The 23,107-nt window shown below is 28.8% G+C and overlaps 7 protein-coding genes and 1 long non-coding RNA gene across 18 annotated transcripts in view; 2 read left to right on the forward strand and 6 right to left on the reverse strand.

The window, feature by feature from the left end:
• Nucleotides 1-23,107, forward strand: part of LOC122498227 (neurexin-1) — a 413,730-nt gene that overhangs the window by 238,175 nt on the left and 152,448 nt on the right. The window lies entirely within an intron of this gene.
• On the reverse strand, nt 1,329-11,073 carry LOC122498245. Its single transcript, XR_006301213.1, has 5 exons — nt 10,957-11,073; nt 2,633-2,899; nt 2,145-2,414; nt 1,638-2,069; nt 1,329-1,511 (listed from the first exon to the last, which is right to left on the reverse strand). It is a non-coding gene; the product is annotated as an uncharacterized LOC122498245 (long non-coding RNA).
• On the forward strand, nt 3,940-10,706 carry LOC122498221. Its single transcript, XM_043605857.1, has 2 exons — nt 3,940-4,591; nt 4,930-10,706. Exon 2 carries the CDS (start codon nt 4,959-4,961, stop codon nt 10,179-10,181), a length of 5,223 nt encoding a protein of 1,740 aa, XP_043461792.1. The 5' UTR covers nt 3,940-4,591; nt 4,930-4,958; the 3' UTR covers nt 10,182-10,706.
• On the reverse strand, nt 11,342-14,232 carry LOC122498234 (tenascin-like). Of its 2 annotated transcripts, none has more exons than XM_043605885.1 (5): nt 14,086-14,230; nt 13,750-13,865; nt 12,307-12,573; nt 11,824-12,090; nt 11,342-11,748 (listed from the first exon to the last, which is right to left on the reverse strand). In XM_043605885.1, the coding sequence occupies exons 1-5, from the start codon at nt 14,202-14,204 to the stop codon at nt 11,477-11,479; spliced, it is 1,041 nt and encodes a 346-aa protein (XP_043461820.1). In that variant the 5' UTR covers nt 14,205-14,230; the 3' UTR covers nt 11,342-11,476. The 2 variants fall into 2 exon arrangements, with proteins under 2 accessions (XP_043461820.1, XP_043461821.1); XM_043605886.1 differs by having other exon boundaries at nt 11,343-11,748; nt 13,750-13,856; nt 14,086-14,232.
• LOC122498243 lies at nt 14,462-15,862 on the reverse strand. Its single transcript, XM_043605896.1, has 4 exons — nt 15,802-15,862; nt 15,567-15,718; nt 15,124-15,192; nt 14,462-14,894 (listed from the first exon to the last, which is right to left on the reverse strand). Exons 1-4 carry the CDS (start codon nt 15,828-15,830, stop codon nt 14,776-14,778), a joined length of 369 nt encoding a protein of 122 aa, XP_043461831.1. The 5' UTR covers nt 15,831-15,862; the 3' UTR covers nt 14,462-14,775.
• LOC122498236 (receptor-type tyrosine-protein phosphatase eta-like) lies at nt 16,955-18,365 on the reverse strand. Its single transcript, XM_043605889.1, has 5 exons — nt 18,217-18,365; nt 18,019-18,125; nt 17,681-17,947; nt 17,292-17,570; nt 16,955-17,083 (listed from the first exon to the last, which is right to left on the reverse strand). Exons 1-5 carry the CDS (start codon nt 18,234-18,236, stop codon nt 17,025-17,027), a joined length of 732 nt encoding a protein of 243 aa, XP_043461824.1. The 5' UTR covers nt 18,237-18,365; the 3' UTR covers nt 16,955-17,024.
• LOC122498235 lies at nt 18,645-20,883 on the reverse strand. The gene is made up of 6 exons (XM_043605887.1): nt 20,833-20,883; nt 20,330-20,361; nt 20,132-20,238; nt 19,746-20,012; nt 19,381-19,656; nt 18,645-19,219 (listed from the first exon to the last, which is right to left on the reverse strand). Exons 2-6 carry the CDS (start codon nt 20,347-20,349, stop codon nt 18,996-18,998), a joined length of 894 nt encoding a protein of 297 aa, XP_043461822.1. The 5' UTR covers nt 20,350-20,361; nt 20,833-20,883; the 3' UTR covers nt 18,645-18,995.
• On the reverse strand, nt 21,133-22,515 carry LOC122498241. The gene is made up of 4 exons (XM_043605895.1): nt 22,353-22,515; nt 22,185-22,243; nt 21,719-22,000; nt 21,133-21,289 (listed from the first exon to the last, which is right to left on the reverse strand). The coding sequence occupies exons 1-4, from the start codon at nt 22,376-22,378 to the stop codon at nt 21,252-21,254; spliced, it is 405 nt and encodes a 134-aa protein (XP_043461830.1). The 5' UTR covers nt 22,379-22,515; the 3' UTR covers nt 21,133-21,251.

Here is a 23,107-nt window from a genome sequence, read left to right on the forward strand (position 1 = left end):
ATATTATCTTTTAAATTATTATTTTCTAATGTAACATTATTGTTTCAACAATCGCTATACATGACTGTTTCAAAAATTAACCTTTTTAAAATACATTTTTAATTTTCTCAGGAAAGTTTTTTGTAAGATCTGCAACTAAAAATATTTAATATTTATTGTCAATATCATTAAAAATAAATGTTGTTTTACAATAATTAGAGTTAAATTTTATATTATATTAATTTTATAATTGCTTACCAGAATCATAAATTTTCGTCATGGAGGCATTCAAATTACTGTTTGAATTTTTACTGTTCATTTTCATAAAACTTACAAAGATTACAAACAAGGATATCACGAATAGAATAATTAAACTAAAAAAAGGAAAATTCAATATTATTTTAAAATCGAAACATCACAAAGCATACTTTCGAATGATAGTTTTAAAAAAAAATCGTGGTCGGAAAAAAGTATTACGTTTTTTTCTTTAGAAAATTAAAACTTACCAAATTTTTGTATGATCCATTTCTGATGGATTAGAAATCGGGAAAAACTTAAAAAAATTTCCTTTAGCGTTTTCTAAAATCTGTACTGCGTCTCTTCAGACAACTTAATGCAGAAATATTAGAAACAAACAATTTAATAATTTCCCCCAAACGAACAAAAAAATGTATGTAAACTGAATTTTATATACCATCGTCCAATAGAGAAACAACACATAGAATAGATTAAAAGAAAAAATAAATTTTGCAGTAAAAAATGATAAATTACTTCATATCATTTAGAACATTATTTAAAATTTTAACATCAAAATCACGAAATAAGAAATTTTTTTCTTTCGTTTCGAAATTATTTAGAAAAAAAAAAGAAAAACATTATTTTTCAATCAAAATTCCCTAAATTTTAAAATAATATAATTTGTAAGGTATTGCGCATACAATAAAATTAATTCGTTAAAAATTTATTTTTCTTTTTTTTAAACGTATTGCGATGTAATTGAAAGCAAATAAACATTTCGCGCAAAAAATTTAAATGAAAGAATGATTTTTAAAATTTTCCTGAGTTACAGTCAAAAATAATATTTTTGCAAAATTTTAAAACAATAATCAAAAAAATATTTAATGTTTATTAAATACATTTGCATTTAACAGTGAAGATTAAATATTTTTTTAAATATTTATTTCGCTATCAGTAAGAGAACATTATTAAATTTATGTTTCCACTATTTGATTATTTACATATAGTTATTTATTATTTAACAAAGTTTGGAAATTTTTCAAAAATACAAATTTTTTATGTTTTTAAAATTTTAAACATAAAATATTTTATTTCGTCTATTTTTTTCAAATAAGTTAAAGAATTATAAAAAAATATGAAAATTTTTTAAAACATTTATATTTCGGTAAAATTGCTTACCAGAATCATAAAGTTCCGTCATGTAGCGTTTCAAATTACTCTCTGAATTTCTATTGGTCATTTTCATATAACCTACAAAGATTACGAGCAAGAATATCACCAATACAAAAATTGAACTGAAAAAAAGGAAAACATTGTTTAAAAATCGAAACATCACAAAATATACTTTCGAATTGCAATTTCTAAATGAAATGTGATTTGAAAAAAAAAAACGTTTTTTCCTCTAGAAAATAAAAACTCACCAAATTTTTGTGCAGGAGTTCAAAAATGACTTTTTTAAAAAATAAAGGAATAAATAAAAAAATTTGTAACATTAAATTTTATGCACTATTATATTCTTTTAAGCTCATAAAAGCTGACCAAAAATTCTCAAAATTGGCATTTTGCTAGTGTACATGATAATATGTGAAAAAATAATTTTTTTTTGCATTTTTGACGATTTCAATTTTTTGGAAAAACATGAAAAGTTTTAGGAACCTTCGTCGAGTATGAACATAATTTTCTGCTATGGGAAAAATATTTTACACAATTTATTAACATGAATGTAATTTTTATTTCACACAATTTTTGCAGTTTAGAAAATTTATCTTTCTTGGAAGTTTACGTAGGTTTCTTTCAAGTAATTTTACATGTTGTATTCGTGACGTATAAAACCTAGACTGCCGCAGAAACAGCTGTGGATTGATGTATTTATTATTTGAAACTCGAAAAAAGTCTAAAACAATAATGTAACTGAAAAAATTTCTCACTATTTGAAGTCAAAGTGTCGCATATCGTTGATATTGGTTTGATATTGTTAAGGTTAGCATACACTGAAATATTATATCTAGATCCAGATTTAAGATTTTGGACCGTAAAATCTATGTAGCGATGACTAGAGAAGTGAGTCATCATTATAAAGTTGTTCACGCCTTCTTCACGTGGTCTTATAGTGTACATTATGAACTCGCTCCCATTGTTTGGTTTTCTCCATTGAAGTTTGCAAGATGTAGTCGTTACTTCTACTACCCTGAGTGGACCTATATCGAGAACAGTCAACACTAAATTGTGTACTTTTTTTAAAATAAAAATTCAAAATTATCAATAGTGTACAAAACCCAAAATTATTTGTGAACAATAAATCTCAAATATTGTGTCATACCTATATGATGTATTTTAGGAATTAAAAATACAATCAAGACTACACAAAACTCAAAAACTATTTACAGAAAAAGAGTTTCAAAAATTACCATCATACCTATGTTAGATCTAGTTATGCAATCCGTAGAGTTTTGAGTAAGGATTTGGTTGTAAATTTTAGATATCACGGTGATTTTATATTTAGAGCCAGGTTCAAGATTCGGAATTGAAAAACGTATTTTCTTAAGAGAAGTTATACGAAAGTAACGAGACATATTCTCTTCATCTTTACTTGAATATATATCATAATCTAAAAATTCGTCACCATCAATAGGTTTATTCCAAAAAATGTTGCATGTTGTATCCGTGACGTTTGACACTTGAACTGCACTCATGAGAACAGTGCGGGAAAAATAGTTATTTTTAAAAGTAAATATGAGAAAGTACAACATAAGAATACTTATTTATTATTATTAGACAGAAAAAATAAATTTAGCAGATTTTACAGAACTGTTACGGAGTAGCGGATACAGCTTATTACGAAACTAAGTTTTGTAAAATGTAAGGAATATTTCAGGATAAACTTTAAAAATATTTAGTATTATAGCTACAAAATTTCTGTACTTTATCCTGAAATATTCCTTACATTTTACAAAACTGAATTTCGTAATAAGCTGTATCCGCTACTTCGGAACAGTTTTGTAAAATCTGCTAAATTTTTTTTTTCCGTGTAGCTAAATACCTTAGACATTTTCATAAATATCTCAAGATTATGAAGAGCATTAGGGATGAATTTTTTTTTTAATTGTAGGTCTCACGTGCGGACATAAAATGAGCGTACTTTGAGATAGATTAATAATGTTTAACTATATTAATTTTTATTTTTAATTTTGCAAAAAAAAACGTTATTTGCCTATATCTTAAAAAATATGTTTTTCCATAATTTTTTAGAGTATTTTCTTTTAACGCATTTTTTTTGCCCTAATTGAACATTTGTCTTCCATATTAACTGGAGGTATTAAACTTTTAAAAAATCTGTCATTTTGGAAAATTTTGTTGAAAAATGTAGAAGTAATTTTAAAAGCATCGTTACTAATTTGCAGAGCATTAAAAAACACTTCGATTGACCTATTTTTGAATCTAATTCGATATTAAATTTCGAAATTCTTGGTATTTTAAAAACCAAAAATTGTGGAAAATGACATTTCCTTAACTTTTTTGTTTGAAAACTTTTCTTTTACTATTATAACTATCTTGTAGGGAAATACATTGATTGACTTAAGATTTAATTACTTTTACCATATTTATAAAAAGTTATTTATATATTTCTATTAATATTATTAATATTTTAATTATTATAATTTAATTATTATGTAAACATTAATCGTAAAAATTATAAAGGCTTTGAAAGGAAATATCTTACCAATTTGAGGCAAAGTGCAATATATTGTTTTATATGTTTCATTCCTGTTTGAGATTTTCAATATATATTTTGTTTTCGCCTGTGAGATAGCTTTCAGTTATACTCGCATGTTTTTAAATTTTGCTCAAATTGACTATGCGCAGTTTCTCCCTTTTTTTCTATATAAAATGAGTCTTGATGTGACTAACCTGTTCTTACGTCGAAAATGTGCTCTCAAAATATTGAAATTATATCCGTAAATTTAAATTGAATCTTTGCTTACATTTCAACTAAATATATTCTACAATGTTTACAATTAAAATTAAAATAGTGTATATAATAAATTTTTTATTATGGTGAAAATAAATGGTAGTTTAATTAAAAGAAAGTTCATTAATTCAAAACACGTTCCAAAGTGATATGTGATTAAAATAGAATTAACAACAATAATCTAAACAACAAAATTTCAAATAACTAAACATTTTTTGGTCCTTCGAGCCGGATTATTTTTCTGGAATTTTTTACTTTTGGAACTTATTACAACATAACGTGAATCAACCCACAAAAAAAAAGTATGATAACGACTATAACCTAGTGTCTTCAAGCTTGTGTTCCTGTGTTTTCATCAGCTGATTTAATTTATAAGTATAAAATAAATAATTTCAGTATTATGACGTAAGTAAATTTACTTATAATTACATAGCTAATTCAAAGCTAAATAAACATTTCCTAATTTGAATTGCTTGATACTTAAATTAATACTTGATTTGATAGAATGCTTATTATTTGTCTTAATTCAACTTAACCAGAGTAAACCCTTAACTATCACCTTGTAAGTGTGTCCCATTGTTCGAGGGGAATAGTAGAGTACTCTTATGCAACGTGACACTTCCAAAGCTTCCAAGGTTTAGATTTCGCAACAAACTAATGCTCAAATGTTAAATTTATTTTAACGAAACTAATACTAATTTCATCTTTCTATCAAATTACTTACTATTTGAATTTTCTTTAAGCTTATCATCTTAACCGCTCTTTCAAAAGAATGGAAATGAAAAAACAGGAACGACTTTCAAACCTTATTAAACAACATCATCAAAAAATAGCACAATCTTCTCGAGCGAAGGAATCTCCTTTACCTTATCTGGAATCTAAGCTGGAACTCCTGAATACTTATTGGAAAGACTTTTATGAGAATCATTGGAAAATAGTTGACGACCCTACTTATGCAGACACGGTCTACGTGAAAGAGTCCAAATTCGATGAACTAGAAGAAGATTATGCCTCAACTAAAGCAATCATTATTCGAGAGATTACCAAGCTTTCAACAAAAACAATTCACGTTACTGACACCCGAGGTAATAAATTTTCTGACTCTAATTTCAAACATCTTCCAAATTTATCTCTTCCAAAATTTTCAGGTAATCAACTTGAATGGGAAACCTTTCGAGATTTATTTAAAGCCATGGTTGATCAAACTAACATTACGGACGTTCAAAAGTTTTACTACTTAAAATCATCCTTAACCGGTAAAGCGGCGGAACGTATTAAGAATCTTCCAGTAAATAATGCGAATTATAATGAAGCATGGTCGATGTTAGTCAGAAGGTTTGATAATAATCGGATTCTCTTAGCTGCACATATGCGCAAATTACTATCTTGTCCAGTTGCATCTTCAAGGTCGGTTGATGAGATACTACGGCTCTTAGATGCAACCAATGAATCAATTCGAGCCTTTACAAATATTGGTAGACCTGTCGAATTGTGGGACGATTGGTTTGTTCACATCCTTGTCAATAAATTAGATCCTTCTACCCGTGAAGAATGGGAATCATCCCAAAAGGAATCTGAAGAATTTCCTCTTTACGAGGAGCTTTCTACCTTCCTTGAGCACACAGTTAGAGCCTTGGAAGCGTCAAACCCTATTGATACCCCAAGTACTACAAATAACAATATAAAATCAAAATCAAAGTCACGCTCTCCCGTCAAAGGAAAACCCTCACAGGTTTCAGTAAACGTATCTCAGAGTGAACCTCAATCAATCTCTAAATGCTGTACACTTTGCCAAGGTCAGCACTTTATATCGTATTGTTCTCAATTCAAAAAGTTAAAAGTTGCTGAACGAAGTAGTAAGATCCAATCCTTAGGACTCTGCTACAACTGTCTAAGAGGCAACCACAAACTTAATGATTGCCCTTCAACTAAAAGATGTTTTGTGTGCTCAGGCAAACATCATACATTCCTTCATGATGTTCTGCAGCACAATTCATCACCGAGTGTGCAATCATCTAACCCTACATCATCTACAACCACCGATCAAATTGGTTGTCATACATCCTATCTAACTAATCATCTCTCCAACCCCAGTGCCCAACAGCCAAGGGGTATCTTTGCTACAGCCTATATTAAACTCACTTCGCCAAATGAAAAATCCATCATCGTGAAAGGTTTTCTTGATTCTGGTTCAGAACGCTCATTGATAACAGAACGAGTAGTTCAATTGCTGAAACTTCAAAAAAATAAATGTGATGTTAGTCTGAAAGGTATTGGAAATTCTTCATTAGGTTCATCGAATTATAATGTTAATCTTTGGTTAAAATCACCTAAAGATTCTACCTTTCAATTACCTTTAAATGCTCTCGTTATGAAGTCTCTTGTACAAATCATACCTAAAGACAAACCTGAGCATAAAGAATGGTCCCATCTTAAAGATTTGGATCTTGCAGATCCTAATTATTCCACAAATGAAATAGTTGACTGTGTGGTTGGTGTTGATTTACTTGGACATACTCTACGTCCGGGATTAAGACAAGGTCCTCTTAATAGCCCCACAGGTGTTTTAACGACCTTCGGTTGGATCATATTCGGTAATTCTTCATCGCAACAAACTATTTCTCAAACTTGTGCTTCTACTTTCCAAATTGAAGAAACAGATTCTTTAAACCTTCAACTTCGCAGATTCTGGGAAATTGAAGAACTTCCTAAACAAACCTTTCTTACTAACGAGGAGATGAAATGTGAAGAAATCTTTGAAAATACCCATTACAGAGACCAATCTGGTCGTTACGTTGTCCGCCTGCCTTTACAAAAATCAGCTGATCATTTAGGTCAATCAAGAGAGCAAGTAGTCTCCATGTTTCTAAGATCAGAAAAACAACAATCTAAAAATCTAATCACCAAGTCCAAATACAACTCTTTTATGCAAGAATACATTGATCTCAACCATATGAGACCGGTATCAGATGAAGACCAATCTCTTCCGAATCAGAACTACTTACCACATCATGTCATCACAAAATCCCCTGATCCATCTTCTGCCATCAGGGTCGTATTCAATGGTTCGTTTCTCACTATATCAGGACTATCTCTAAATGATATCCTCTACCCCGGACAGAAATTACAAGCCGCAATTTGGTTAATCATTACAAAATGGAGGCTGTGGAAATTTGTCTTCACCGCTGACATTGTAAAGATGTTTCGGCAAATTAAAATTGATTCCCCAGATTGCAACTTACTAAGAATTGTTTGGAGACCTGATCCAAGTCAACCCCTCATGGACTATTGTTTAACAACAGTAACGTACGGGACAAGATCAGCTCCATTTCTAGCCATAAGAGTTCTCAACCAATTAGCATCTGATGAAAAAGATCATTTTCCGTTAGGTTCTGACGCTCTTCTAAATAACACTTATGTGGATGACATATTTTCTGGAGGAGATTCTGTTGAAGCTGCAATCCAAGTTAGAAATGAACTGATCAACATTTTAGCTTCGGCAGGCATCACTCTAAGTAAATGGGCTGCAAACATTGACGAATTAATTCCTGACAATAATAAAGAAACGGAAGAAAGTAGTAAGCAATTTAATTTTGAAAATTCAGTTACGACCTTAGGATTACACTGGAATCCTCTTTCTGATGAATTTCATTATAAAGTGACCTCCTTTTCTCAATCCAAACCAACAAAACGTGTTGTAGCCTCAGAGATCGCAAAACTGTTTGATCCCCTAGGTTGGTTAGCACCCTTTCTTCTAAAAGCTAAACTATTATTGCAAGACTGTTGGTTAGCTGGCTCTAACTGGGATGAGATATTACCTAATCATCTTCAAATTGAATGGAACTTATTTAAAGATCAATTCCAACAACTAAATTTTATTAAAATCCCTAGGTGGGTTTGCACTGACTCTAACACTTTAGGGTGGGAGTTACATGGATTTTCAGATGCATCAGAGAGAGCTTACTCTGCTGCACTCTACCTAGTAAACCGTACCGATAATAGACCTGCTAACTCTAATTTACTTATGGCCAAAACCAAGCTAGCCCCTGTTAAAGTCATTAGTCTACCCAAATTAGAATTAAGCGCTGCCACTCTACTAGCTAAATTAGTATCAATTGTGAAAGAAAATCTAATGTTGTCGTCAAAACAAATCTTTTACTGGTCAGACTCTCAGATCGTGCTTTCATGGCTCCAAGGTCACCCTTCAAGGTGGAAACCATTTGTTGCCAATAGAGTGAGTGAAATTCACTCGTTGTCGGAAAATTCGCAGTGGAAACATGTACCTTCCAAGGATAATCCAGCAGACTGTGCTACGAGAGGTTATTCAGTTAAAGATCTTCTTAATTCATCATTATGGTGGAACGGCCCATGCTGGTTGCTTAGAGATTCACAAAATTGGCCAATTAACGTTCAAACGGCCAATTCTGATACTGAACTTGAGGTGCGCTCCAAATTTCTTGTAAAAAATGATGAAATTGACGTCAACATCATTCAAAATAGAGAAAATGTAGATCTGCTATCTAGATTTTCTTCCGTAGCTAAATTACTCAGAGTAACATCCTATTGTCGTCGATTCATTTCAAGATGTAAAAATCGAAATTGTATTTTTGAACCTTATCTTACGGCTGACGAATTGCGAGACAGTCTTTCAATTTGGATTAAAATAGTTCAAAAACAGCATTTTCAAGAAGTAATAGACCTACTCAGTGAAAGTAAATCACTCTCGAAAAGAAACTCAAGTTTGGTAAAATTAACCCCATTTCTAGATAATCAAAATATAATGAGGGTCGGAGGTCGTATTCAAAACTCTTTTCTCACTTATGACGAAAAACACCCTGTTATTTTGCCAAAGGGCAACAAACTTTCTGAACTGATTGTTATTCAAGCACATCATGACACTCTTCATGGAGGTCAGCAGCTTACATTGAGTAAAGTTCTTAGGAAATTTTGGATTATTAGTTCTAAAACCCTAATCAACAAAATTATTAGAAGCTGTGTCAAATGTTTCCGTTTCCGCGCTAATTTTCAAACACAACTGATGGGCCAATTACCAAACGAAAGGATTAATGTTTCGAAACCATTCTCGTTTACTGGCCTTGACTACGCTGGGCCATTCTACATCTTATCTTCCAAAGGTAGAGGGATTAAATCCTATAAAGGATATGTTTGCCTGTTTGTTTGTTTATGTTCTAGAGCTATTCACCTGGAATTGGTTTCCGATTACGAGACAAAAAGTTTTCTTGCCGCCTTTAAGAGATTCACCTCACGCAGAGGTGTTTGTACAAAATTATGGAGTGACAACGCCCGCAACTTTATTGGAGCCGCACGAGAACTTCGACAACTGTTCATTGGAGCCACTGAAATATTCACTACCGTGGCTGAAGAATTAGCAAAACAAGAAACAACTTGGTCATTCATACCACCTCACTCTCCCCATTTCGGAGGAATATGGGAAGCAGGAATTAAATCTGTGAAGCACCACCTTCGCCGTGTTGTAGGAGAAACCAGAATGACTTTTGAGGAACTCTCTACAGTTTTGTGCCAAATTGAAGCCTGTTTAAATTCTAGGCCCTTATATCCCAACACTGCCGATGCTAACTCAATTTCTGCTATCACTCCAGGTCACATTCTAACTGGTGGACCCATAGTTTCTGTTCCTGAGCCTACACTATCCGATTTAAATGACCATCCCGTTGATCGCTGGAAGTTAATTACCAAAATGAGGGATGATTTTTGGAACCGTTGGTCTTGTGAATACCTCTCTCATCTTCAACAACGATCGAAATGGTTGTTTGAAACAAACGCAGTGAAAATCGGAGATGTAGTGCTGATCAAGGAAGATAATCTTCCACCTACGAGATGGAGTCTTGGAAAAATTTTACAACTGCACCCAGGAAAAGATGGACTATCTAGAGTCGCTACTATTAAAACACAAAATTCAATTTTAAAAAGATCTTTTTCTAAATTAGCTGTTCTTCCCATTAAACAAATGTAACGTAAAATCGAATTAAAATAAAGTAACTTGTTTTGCATTCATTCATGAATGCACCCGGGCAGAATGTTTGAGATTTTCAATATATATTTTGTTTTCGCCTGTGAGATAGCTTTCAGTTATACTCGCATGTTTTTAAATTTTGCTCAAATTGACTATGCGCAGTTTCTCCCTTTTTTTCTATATAAAATGAGTCTTGATGTGACTAACCTGTTCTTACGTCGAAAATGTGCTCTCAAAATATTGAAATTATATCCGTAAATTTAAATTGAATCTTTGCTTACATTTCAACTAAATATATTCTACAATGTTTACAATTAAAATTAAAATAGTGTATATAATAAATTTTTTATTATGGTGAAAATAAATGGTAGTTTAATTAAAAGAAAGTTCATTAATTCAAAACACGTTCCAAAGTGATATGTGATTAAAATAGAATTAACAACAATAATCTAAACAACAAAATTTCAAATAACTAAACAATTCCCTTCTGTTACATTTATGTTTACTGGTTCACTTCCAGTTATAATTGCAAGTGCTGAGAGCAAGCTGGAAACTCTTTTTGTTACAATTGATATAAATTCTTATATGACAAGTGTAGATATACAAATTAGATAAAAGAAGTCATTCTTATGTTATTTATTTTATAAATAGGAAGAAAGAAATATCGTTACTTGGTAATGAATTAAAAAATTAGGTTGATACTTTTACACTTAAGAAATTTGATACAAAAGTACTAATTACTGGTAATTTGTATGTAAAATTTGAGATAACTCACAATAATATTATTCCAATCATCTTAATTATATTCGACACAAAATGAAGTACGTGAAAATTATTCCTTAGTGTATTATTCGCCCACAATTCTACGGTATACAGGAGTAAAGAATTCATCATAATTTTTTACTTAAGGAATAGATAAAAAATTTGTAACATTAAATTTTATACACTATTATTTTATTTCAAGCTCATAAAAGCTGACTGTAAATTCTTAAACTTGATATTCGGCTAGTATACATGATAATATGTGAAAAAATAAATTTTTTTTTCATTTGTGACGATTTTAATTTTTTCGAAAGACATATGAAACGTTTTAGGAACCTTCTTCGAGCTTGAATATATTTTTTGCTTATGAGTGGGAAAAATATTTTACACAATTTATTAACATGAATGTAATTTTTATTTCACACAATTTTTTGCAGTTGAGACAATTTTTCTCTCTTGGAAGTTTACAACATATGTTTATTTAAATATTTTCAACAATTATTGATGTATTGCAAAATTGGTTTAATACTCAATTAAGGTTTAGTATTGCAAATCGTATGAATTGGAGAAAATTGTTGTTTGCCTATTTTCGCAAATATAGTAATATAATATTTTGAACTTGGATTAAGGTGCTCGATTAAGATAGATATTTGCTTATCAATGCTGTAAAAAAACAGTGATAATATCTTTATTCCAGAAACATCTACAATGTAGCGTACCAAACCATTACTCTCCGTAGGTTTCTTCCAAGTAATTTCACATGTTGTATTCGTGACAAATAAAACCTTGACTGCCTCAGAAACAACTGTGGATCGAAGTATTTATTATTTGAAACTCGAAAAAAGTCTAACACAATAATGTAACTGAAAAAATTTCTTACTATTTGACGACAAAGTATCGCATGTCGTTGATATTGGTTCAAGATTGTTAAGGTTCGCATACACTGAAATATTATATCTAGATCCAGATTTAAGGTTCTGGACCGTATAATCTATGAAGTGATGACTTGAGTTGTGAATCTTAAAATTGTTAGTCATGCCTTCTCCACGTGGTGTTATAAAGTACGTTATGATCTCGCTGTCATTGTTTGGTTTTCTCCATTGAAGTTTGCAAGATGTAGTCGTTACTTCTACTACCCTGAGTGGACCTATATCGAGAACAGTCAACACTAAATTGTGTACTTTTTTTTAAATAAAAATTCAAAATTATCAATAGTGTACAAAACCCAAAATTATTTGTGAACAATAAATCTCAAATATTGTGTCATACCTATGATGTATTTTAGGAATTAAAAATACAATCAAGACTACACAAAACTCAAAAACTATTTACAGAAAAAGAGTTTCAAAAATTACCATCATACCTATGTTAGATCTAGTGATGCAATCCGTAGAGTTTTGAGTAAGGATTTGGTTGTAAATTTTAGATATCACGGTGATTTTATATTTAGAGCCAGGTTCAAGATTCGGAATTGAAAAACGTATTTTCTTAAGAGAAGTTATACGAAAGTAACGAGACATATTCTCTTCATCTTTACTTGAATATATATCATAATCTAAAAATTCGTCACCACCAATAGGTTTATTCCAAAAAATGTTGCATGTTGTATCCGTGACGTTTGACACTTGAACTGCACTCATGAGAACAGTGCGGGAAAAATAGTTATTTTTAAAAGTAAATATGAGAAAGTACAACATAAGAATACTTATTTATTATTATTAGACAGAAAAAATAAATTTAGCAGATTTTACAGAACTGTTACGGAGTAGCGGATACAGCTTATTACGAAACTAAGTTTTGTAAAATGTAAGGAATATTTCAGGATAAACTTTAAAAATATTTAGTATTATAGCTACAAAATTTCTGTACTTTATCCTGAAATATTCCTTACATTTTACAAAACTGAATTTCGTAATAAGCTGTATCCGCTACTTCGGAACAGTTTTGTAAAATCTGCTAAATTTTTTTTCCGTGTAGCTAAATACCTTAGACATTTTCATAAATATCTCAAGATTATGAAGAGCATTAGGAATGAATTTTTTTTTAATTGTAGGTCTCACGTGCGGACATAAAATGAGCGTACTTTGAGATAGATTAATAATGTTTAACTATATTAACTATTAAACTATTATAACTATCTTGTAGGGAAATACATTGATTGACTCAAGATTTAATCACTTTTACCATATTTATAAAAAGTTATTTATATATTTCTATTAATATTATTATTATTATATTATCTCTATGAGGAAGCAAAGTGTTAATCCTCGCTTCGGAGGAGCTCCCGCAAATTCTTTATAGAAGTTTAAACAAAAATTATTTTTATGAATAAAATATGTCAAAATAAAGTTCAAAGTACCCTTTATATGTGACTTAATTTTTAAATTGAAATACTTAATAGTTTTCTCAGAAAAAATTCATAAAATATCAATTTTTTTCGGCTGTCTAAACTACGTCACTCCTTAGAGTTTATTTTAACTTTCAATTATTTGAAATGTTAAAGTTTTAATTCATCACTCTTCCATTAACATGCTTTTAAAATTTAATTTATTTGAATTTAAAATATGAAACTATGCAGGTGGACTTTAATTTTAATTATTATTTTTAAGTCAAATATTCTTACATTGTGTTTTTATATAAGTATTTTTGGTAAATATCTTTAGAATTTTTACGAAATTGAAAAATAAAAATATGACATCTGTTAAAATGGATATCTTGTAAATTATAATAAATCATCAATACAATTTAATTATTATGTAAACATTTATGGTAAAAATTATAAAGGCTCTGAAAGAAAATATGTTACCTATTTGAGGCATAGTGCAATATATTGTTTTATATGTTTTATTCCCTTCTATTACATTTATGTGTACTGCTTCACTTCCTGTTATAATTGCAAGTGCTGAGAGCAAGCTGAAAACTCTTTTTGTTACAATTGATATTAATTCTTATATGACAACTGTAGATATACAAATTAGATAAAAGAAGTCATTCTTATGTTATTTATTTTATAAATAGGAAGAAAGAAATATCGTTACTTGGTAATGAATTAAAAAATTAGGTTTATACTTTTACACTTAAGAAATTTGATACAAAAGTACTAATTACTGGTAATTTGTATGTAAAATTTGAGATAACTCACAATAATATTATTCCAATCATCTTAATTATATTCGACACAAAATGAAGTACGTGAAAATTATTCCTTAGTGTATTATTCGCCCACAATTCTACGGTATACAGGAGTAAAGAATTCATCATAATTTTTTACTTAAGGAATAGATAAAAAATTTGTAACATTACATTTTATACACTATTATATTATTTCAAGCTCATAAAAGCTGACTGTAAATTCTTAAACTTGATATTCGGCTAGTATACATGATAATATGTGAAAAAATAAATTTTTTTTCCATTTGTGACGATTTTAATTTTTTCGAAAGACATATGAAACGTTTTAGGAACCTTCTTCGAGCTTGAATATATTTTTTGCTTATGAGTGGGAAAAATATTTTACACAATTTATTAACATGAATGTAATTTTTATTTCACACAATTTTTTGCAGTTGAGACAATTTTTCTCTCTTGGAAGTTTACAACATATGTTTATTTAAATATTTTCAACAATTATTGATGTATTGCAAAATTGGTTTAATACTTAATTAAGGTTTAGTATCGCAAATCGTATGAATTGGAGAAAATTGTTGTTCACCTATTTCCGCAACTATAGTAATGTAATATCTTGAACTTGGGTTAAGGTGCTCGATTGAACTAGATAGTTGCTTATTAGTGCTGTAAAAAAACAGTGATAATATCTCCCTTCCAGAAACATCTACAATGTAGCGTACATTATGATCTCGCTGTCATTGTATGGTTTTCTCCATTGAAGCTTGCAAGATGAAGTCGTTACTTCTACTACCCTGAGTGGACCCATATCGAGAACAGTCAACACTAGAATTTAAATGCCTCAAAATCATGAGAATCCATGTGTATTTTTGTGAACATAAAAATGCAGAATTTTAAATCCAAAATTATTTAAAAACACTACCCCTACAACATCTCAATTTACAGCAACATTGACAACATAGCCTCAATATTGTGAATCTTGCAGCAATATTGTCAATGTTTCTGCAATTTTAGATGCCGTGGGGGTAAATTATTTTCAAACACTGTTTCATACCTAATTGAGGTTTAGTGACGCTCACCGTTGAAATCGCAGTAGTATACCGATTCTCATTTTCAGCTTGCACTAAAATTATGTATATGTTAGGTTCAAAAGCCAAAAATGTCTAATGGACGGAAAAATAAGCCACACAAAGTTTTGGCAACTGTCCTTCAACCAAAACTACTTTTGGCCGGTCCATTTCGACCATTAGGTGTTTAAAATGCTCAAAACTAAAATTCGCATACTGTACTGACCAAAACTACAAGCCAAAAAAATGCTACATCAAAACAAATAGTTGATACAACGGGTTTTGTCCTAGTCAAAAGTGCCACACTTGGTATTGGTCAATTTGCCGTTTTCGGCTTTTTAGCCTAACATGCATCCATATAGACAATTCTTGATCGTAAAAGAGGTATTTCAAAAAGAAATTGAAGCAAAAAATTATAAATGTCTCTTACCTTCACTACTTTCCTTAGTTATGATTACATTTTCGGTACTTGTAATAACATCTGTAGTGTTTCCCATCATTGAAATCACTTCATTTTGATGATTTTTTACCCATATAACAAAAATAGCCATACTGGCTATTAATGCAAGTATCAATACTAAACTGAAATGAAAATTATTGATAACATTAGGAGTCATAATGTATAGTGAATTTTTTCAAATATTCCTTAAAAAATTAAAACATACCGTTCTTTAGAGGAATCTAATTCAATCATTTTTAAAATACTTGGAAATTAAGTAATGTTTTTTTTAATAGTTTTTTCAAATTATAATGATGACACAACCTTTAAAAACTAAAAAAAAATGATTTTCTATTTCAAACTTTTAATAATTTGATAGCTTAGAAGTATGTAATAAATTAAAATCAGTAAATTTTATTTGTAAGTAACAAATAGCAAGCAAATACGCATATAGTTCGTAGATTTACAGAATTTTTTTTTATATCTTCATGTTGTTGAAATAAAATACTAAAATGATAAAAGAGGAGTTATTTGGAAGGTCAAGAAGTTTTTTTAGTAAAATTTGAGAAATTAGTAATTAAAATTGAACTTTTCTGATTGAATAATAAAGATGTTGCATGTGACATATTTGATTTTTCTAATAACAAGAGTGATGTTGAGTTTAGGAAACGAGTGTGACGGCAGCTAGAAAGCACTTTAGTGAAGAAGCACACGTGTTTGTGCATGCGTATTGAGATATACAAAGAGTATATGTATATAGTTCAGAGTGCGTGGTTACGTGAAGAGTAATTAGCCAGGACTGAAGAGAATTCCAACAAGCGAAAATGCATTCAAGCCACTTACTCGAGTGCGCATTCCTCTTCTCTCCTTTAATTCCATAGACAATGCGTAAATAACACAATGAACAATTTAAAAACATTTTCAATTGCAGTCAATCCTATATTATATTAAGGGGTTACATCCACTTAGACACCTGAAAAAGTTGATATTTTAGGGATTTTTTTAAAGAAAACTATTGAGTATTTTCAATTTAAAAATTATGTAATGCTCATATAAAGGGTACTTTGAACTTTATTTTGATATATTTTATTTATGAAAATAATTTTTCATAAAATTCTATAAAGAATTTTCGGGAGGTCCTCCAAAGCTCACTTTGGAGGAGGAGATGTCTCGCATCTTGCGGTTTTTTCAAAATCCTAAGTACATGTAACCCCATAAACTTCCTTTTTCGTTATTCACCGTTTGTCGATCTTCGTTATTCTATCATTTATACAATTGCATAATAGAGTTTACAATGTAGATAAAGGAAATTCACTATCATTATAAACTTAAAATTTTAAATTATACTTAATTTTATTGATTAAAAAAAAATTTTATTTTTCTGAATTACAGATTTAAATACATTTGTTTAACAATCAATGTAGAATGTATTAAAAAGTTTAAGCTAAATTAAACTACAGGACCTGTGAGATTTATTTTGCTTATTAGTTCAGTTAAATTTCCAGTTCCTGTAAAAATAAAATAGTAATCAGCACTATTTAACAATCTGCTCTTCACAATTTTCAGGAAGAGAAGTTTCTGATGTTTTAAAGTTTGAGAAATGTTAAAAACAAACAATATTTTCTCTGACTAAAGTGTTTATCACATTTTGCTTTAGTTAAACTTTATTCATGGAAAATGCTTTTTGTAAAAATTAACAGAAAAATTGAATCATACCAAAAGCAGATTTAGTGGAGCATAAAGTTGTAATACGTTGACAATCCTTTATAGGATAGTAACAAGAAACAGAAATAACATAATTTCTTCCAGAATTGAGGTTCTTTATTATAAATTTTGGTTGCATGAGAGAACTTGAATAATATACGATTCTGTAGCTCGAACCACTAGGAATAGTAAATATCTCAGTGAAGTATCTTACTGATTCGCTTGTATTTATAGGTTTTTTCCAAAAGATTGTGCATGTTGTATTCGTGACGTTTATAACTGTTAGTTTTCCTACCAAAGAATAAAAAGAAACCTAATTAACTCCAGAAATATAACAAAGTTAAAAATATTCTTTTCTTTTGGAAGATGCGGTTAAATTAATTTAAAAGAAAGCAGCATACCAATGTCAGGCTCAGTAATACAATTCGTAGAGTTTTGAGTTAGGATTTGACTGTAAACTGTTGATATCAGGGTAATATTATATTTAGAACCAGGTTCAAGATTCGGAATTGTAAAAGATATTTCCATATCAGAAGTTGTATGAGAGAAAGCATTCACATTCTTTCCATCTTTACTTATAACTATATCATAACTAAGGTTTTCATCACCATATATAGGTTTATTCCACATAATTTTGCATGTTGTATTCGTGACACTTAACACCTGGACTGTTAATTGTTTATTTTATTTATATTTCTATACTGACGCACTTAACTATAAATGAAAGAAAATGTCATACCTGTTTGAGGCAGAGCACAAATTATTGTATTATATGTTTCATTCCCTTCTTTGACAGTTATATGTACTGATTCACTTCCTGTTATTATTACAAGTGCCGAGAGTAAGCTGAAAACACGATTTGTTTTATGATTAATATTAAAAATAAATTTCACTTCGAGGTACTTGTTTCTTAAATTCGGGAATAGAAATAACTTACTGCAATGTTTTCCACACCATCTTAATCGTTTTCTAGACAAAATGAAGCGAAATTCTTCTTTCAGTATATTAAACGCTGTACGGAATTTAAATTTCTTGAAATAAAGTCTAAGAATATAATTTGTAATATTGAATTTTAGATATAGTTAACCAATAAGAATCCACTTCGTATAACTTCGTATTATTAATGCTAAAGTCACATGAAGGACATCACAGTATAATTTAATTAGAATTTAATCAACAATCGTGCAGAATATGATGGTATTTATTACTCTACCGGAAAGTAGTGAAAAAATAATTTAAATTATCTATAACCTAAAAAATTTTATAACTGAAAGATATAAAATTTACGGAAAGTTACTGTTCACAAACAACTATATTTTTAGCAATAGAAAGTATGGAAATATTCATAAATTTTTTTTTATTTATTAAATAATTATATACATTTATTTAATCATGATAGTTATTAATGTCACAATCGCATTAGATATAGATCAATAATTCTTGGTATTAATCAATAAGTCAGACAGAATTGAGTTGACAACTTTTATTAAATAGATAAACATATTTTTACTGTTTCATCACAATGTGATGCACTTCGTTGAAATTGGAATAGTAAACTGATTATCAATTTTAGCTTGCACTGAAAGATCATACGTGAATCCAGGTGATAAATAATAAATCGTGAAAGGTACATCCGACTCAGAAGTTTCATAATAGTTAATAGGGTATTGAAATTTATCATCTTTTACAGATACATAATATATTACGGTACGATTATCATTTATAGGTTTTCGCTATAATTATTTTATAGCTGACTTTAGAATTTAGATTTTTGACAGCATAAAATAATTTAGTTTTGGAATCTTCAAAATAGATTTCAGTGCCCTGCCAATCTTGTGCACTTGGTACTATAAAATATAATATCGAACTCTGATCATTCGCTGGTTTTGTCCATGCAACTGTGCATGATGAATTCGTAACGCCTATCAACCTAAGTAGATCTACGAAATGAAACACACAACAATAAGAATTGGAATGCTTCATAAACATGACAATGAATAAAATTAATCATTTTCGGAATTAAAAATGGAATCGTAAAATATACAAAGACCAAAAATACTAATAAAATGAATGTAAAATGAATCTCAATATTATATCATACCCAATTGAGACTTAGTGATGCACTTCGTTGAAACTGCAGTTGTATTCCAATTGTCAATTTCAGGTTGCACTGATATTTCATAAATATCTCCAGATTCAAGGTCTTTGAAAGTAAAAATTGATTCCGAAAAAGAAATTTTCCCCGTAATATAAACAGTATACATTAAAGTACTATTTAGATTTATGTAATATCTCACGGATTGATTATCATCAATAGAAGTTTTCACATAAATTTTACATGCTGTATTCGTGACATTTATCAAATCGACTGAAGATTCTGTATTTTGTGAATTAAAAATGCAATAAAGACTATAAAAAATCTAAGAAATATTTACAGAAAAAGAGTTACAAAAATTATCATCATACCTATGTTAGATCTAGTGATGCAATACGTAGAGTTTTGAGTAAGGATTTGGTTGTAAATTTTAGATATCACGGTGATTTTATATTTAGAGCCAGGTTCAAGATTCGGAATTGAAAAAGGTATTTCCTTAAGAGAAGTTGTATAAGAGAAAGTAGTCAGATTCTCTACATCTTTACTTGGATATATATCATAACTTACAGATTCGTCACCACCAATAGGTTTATTCCAAAAAATTGTGCATGTTGTATACGTGACGTTTAACACTTGGACTGTACTCATAAGAACAGTAGGAAAAATAGTTATTTTTAAAAGTAAATAATATTTACATACGAATACTTTTGAAATATAACTTGTTTTAATTAAAAATATGAAACTATGGATATGTTACCAATTTGAGGCATAGTGCAATATATTGTTTTATATGTTTCATTCAGTTCTATAACATTTATGTGTACTGATTCACTTCCTGTTATAATTGCAAGTGCTGAGAGTAAGCTGAAAACACGATTTGTTTTGTGATTAATATTAAAAATAAATTTCACTTCGAGGTACATGCTTCTTAAATTAGGAAATGAAAATAACTTACTACAATGTTTTCCCCGCCATTTTAATCGTATTCTAGACAAAATTAAATGAAATTCTTTTTTTAGTACCTATATCAAACGCTGAACGGATTTTAAATGTAAATTTCTTGAAATAATGTCTAAGAATATAATTTGTAATATTGAATTTTATATAAAGTTAATCAATAAGAATCCACTTCTTATAACTTCGTATTATTAATGTTTGAAGTCACATGAAGGACATGACAGTATAATTTACGTATTAGAATTTCATCAATAATAGTGCATATTATGAAAACACTTGTACTGACAAGTGGAGACTTTTTCTTTACTGTTTTGTTCGCCCAAAATCGAACAAACCATATTAACATGTGCCTTTATGGTAACTGAAATCTTAAGTGGTAAATACGTGTAATTTTTAATGAAAATCACTTAATATTTTTTCAAGCTCATAAATACAGATTGAAAATTCTTAATTTTTAATTTTTCAAAAAAATGTTTAAAGATTTATTTTTATCAAAAATACATGTATATAAAATTCTGCGTAAATGTCCAGATGTATTTGTGTTTAATTATGTGCATGACACAATAATTTCCGAATATATTCACAAAACTTTTTTTAACATTTTTTTTTAAATTTGAAGAAATCGGCTTTTTTGTATTTTTTGAAATAACTATTTTTATATTAAACGATTTTAATATTAAAGATTAAAATTTTAGATTTTTTAACAACTTATCTTAATACTTTAAAATAATTTTTTTATGTAAGATTAAAAAATATAAGATTATATAACACTTACTAGGCAAAAAAAATAAACTTTAATACTATGTTCTCAGATAAGAATATTTATTCAAAAATCAAGAATAATACATTAAATAAAATGTTAAAAACGATAGCATTTATGTTTAAAGTTTTTCCTTGACTATAGTAAAAATTGAATTCTGCTAACGGTTTAGGCATGATGAGTGATTTTTAGGTACATCTGTAAATTAATATAATTATTTAACAAAAACTTAATAAGCATCCTTATTTTGAAAATTATTTTCCTTTGATATAATTTATTATTATATTTGAAGTAAGTAAATATTTCGATCCATGGAAGGTAAAAGTATAGAATCAAAAGGGTTCTCTAAAAACACGTATTTAATAAACACAAAAATAATAAAAACAACACAAAAACTGTAGTCAAAGCGCATCAATCTGAATTCAATCATGAATTTGACTGGGAAAATGCAAAAATTCTTGATCGAGAACCAAATTTCAATAAACGATGTTTTTCTGAAATGCTTCACATAAGAATTAACAAACATACAATTAATAAAATTTATAAAATAATAAAAAAAATTCGGAAGGGAATATCATAATTATATTAAATATCATTTATTATTGTAGATATTTAAATAAAATATACCTATTTCAGGCATAGTAATGCAATCCGTAGAGTTTTTAGTGATCTCTTTGTTGTCAATTTTAGATATCACGATAATTTTATATTTAGAACCAGGTTCAAGGTATGGAATTCTAAAAGATATTTCCGTATCAGAAGTTGTGTGAGAGAAAGCAGTCAAATTCTCTCCATCCTTAATTACAACTATATCATAACTTAGGTTTTCATCACCATCTATAGGTTTATTCCAAAAAATGTTGCATGTTGTATTCGTGACGTTTACTACCTGAACTGTACTCATCAGTACTGGGAAAAAATTTTATTATTTGGAGAATAAATAACACAGTAAGGTGATCTTTGTAATTTTCATATAAACAATTATCAGAATGTTAAGTTTCAAAGAAGATTATATAGTGATATTTTTAATTAATCTTTGCGGAAAACTATTTTAAAAAAATTTTGAAAAATCAAAACCATTTTTTATGCTTACTTTTATGTGAATTATTATTTTTTGAATTCTCTGACGATGGTGCAAGTAAGTAGTAGAGACTATAAAAAAGTTTGTTGTTATTAATCATAATAACATAAGTGACACAAATTAAATACTTTTTCTCTAACTTGATTTTATTTTGTTTGTAATGAAATAGATAGAACATACCCCAATGGATATAATAGTAAACTCATCTTATAGACGGAATAAAATAAATTAATATTATTCCTTAATATTTTTCTCAATTTCGATGGAAAACTACGAGAAAGTAAATTTAAATTCTACATACAACTTGAAAGAACAAATTTATTTAACAAAAATGTAGATCGTGATGATAGTTATGCCTTTAGCAAAAAATACTGTGACAACAATAAAAATTATCATTTAAGTTTATGACTTATTCGTGGTCAATTTTAAATATCATGATAATTTTATATTTAGAACCAGATTCAAGGTTTGAAATTGTAAAAGATATTTTCATAAGAGAAGTTGTATTTAGAGAAAGTCGTCATATTCTCTCCATTCTTATAATTAGAAATATAATTCATCACCGACAATAGGTTTATACCAAAAAATATTGCGTACTTATGACCAAAAATCGAAAAATTAATTTTTTGTTAGAAATTCTTACTGCAGGGTAAAAAATAAAAGTTTACTATATATTATACATTTCTTATTATTTACAATTAATTTTTTTCATCATAAATTTTAAATGTTTACATATAAACTTAGTTAATAACGTTAGTGTTTGCTACTATTATCATGCTGAATTTTTTTATTAGACTATGCACGATGTATTATTTTCAGGTGTGCCTGTAAAAAGTCATATGTTTAACAAAAGATAAAATAGAAAACGAGCATGCTTTCTTTAAATAATAAAAAGAATAATAAAATTCCTCAAGTAATAATAATAGTAGGAATTA

The sequence above is a fragment of the Leptopilina heterotoma genome, unplaced genomic scaffold, assembly GCF_015476425.1.
Source record: "Leptopilina heterotoma isolate Lh14 unplaced genomic scaffold, ASM1547642v1 Lhet_144, whole genome shotgun sequence".
NCBI lineage: Eukaryota > Metazoa > Arthropoda > Insecta > Hymenoptera > Figitidae > Leptopilina > Leptopilina heterotoma.

Bases quoted from the DNA above. Each gene is read 5' to 3' on its own strand.
- LOC122498243 (XM_043605896.1), bottom strand. From the start codon at position 15,830: ATGATTGAATTAGATTCCTCTAAAGAACG. The intron at 15,719-15,801 runs GTATGTTTTAAT...TTTTCATTTCAG, and splicing joins TTAGATTCCTCTAAAGAACG to TTTAGTATTGATACTTGCAT. The intron at 14,895-15,123 runs GTATGAAACAGT...TTTAAATTCTAG, and splicing joins CGTCACTAAACCTCAATTAG to TGTTGACTGTTCTCGATATG.
- LOC122498236 (XM_043605889.1), bottom strand. From the start codon at position 18,236: ATGGTGTGGAAAACATTGCA. The intron at 17,571-17,680 runs GTATGCTGCTTT...ATTCTTTGGTAG, and splicing joins TATTACTGAGCCTGACATTG to GAAAACTAACAGTTATAAAC. The intron at 17,084-17,291 runs GTATGATTCAAT...TTATTTTTACAG, and splicing joins CTCCACTAAATCTGCTTTTG to GAACTGGAAATTTAACTGAA.
- LOC122498235 (XM_043605887.1), bottom strand. From the start codon at position 20,349: ATGGCGGGGAAAACATTGTA. The intron at 20,239-20,329 runs GTAAGTTATTTT...TCGTGTTTTCAG, and splicing joins ATGGCGGGGAAAACATTGTA to CTTACTCTCAGCACTTGCAA. The intron at 20,013-20,131 runs GTAACATATCCA...TTATGAGTACAG, and splicing joins TTGCACTATGCCTCAAATTG to TCCAAGTGTTAAACGTCACG.
- LOC122498234 (XM_043605885.1), bottom strand. From the start codon at position 14,204: ATGATGAATTCTTTACTCCTGTATACCGTAGAATTGTGGGCGAATAAT. The intron at 13,866-14,085 runs GTGAGTTATCTC...TGTAACAAAAAG, and splicing joins ATGATTGGAATAATATTATT to AGTTTTCAGCTTGCTCTCAG. The intron at 12,574-13,749 runs GTAACATATTTT...TCATGAGTGCAG, and splicing joins TTGCACTATGCCTCAAATAG to TTCAAGTGTCAAACGTCACG.
- LOC122498241 (XM_043605895.1), bottom strand. From the start codon at position 22,378: ATGAGTTTACTATTATATCCATTGGG. The intron at 22,244-22,352 runs GTATGTTCTATC...ACTTTTTTATAG, and splicing joins TTACTATTATATCCATTGGG to TCTCTACTACTTACTTGCAC. The intron at 22,001-22,184 runs GTAAGCATAAAA...ATTTTTTCCCAG, and splicing joins AAATAATAATTCACATAAAA to TACTGATGAGTACAGTTCAG.
- LOC122498221 (XM_043605857.1), top strand. From the start codon at position 4,959: ATGGAAATGAAAAAACAGGAACGACTTTCAAACCTTATTAAACAACAT.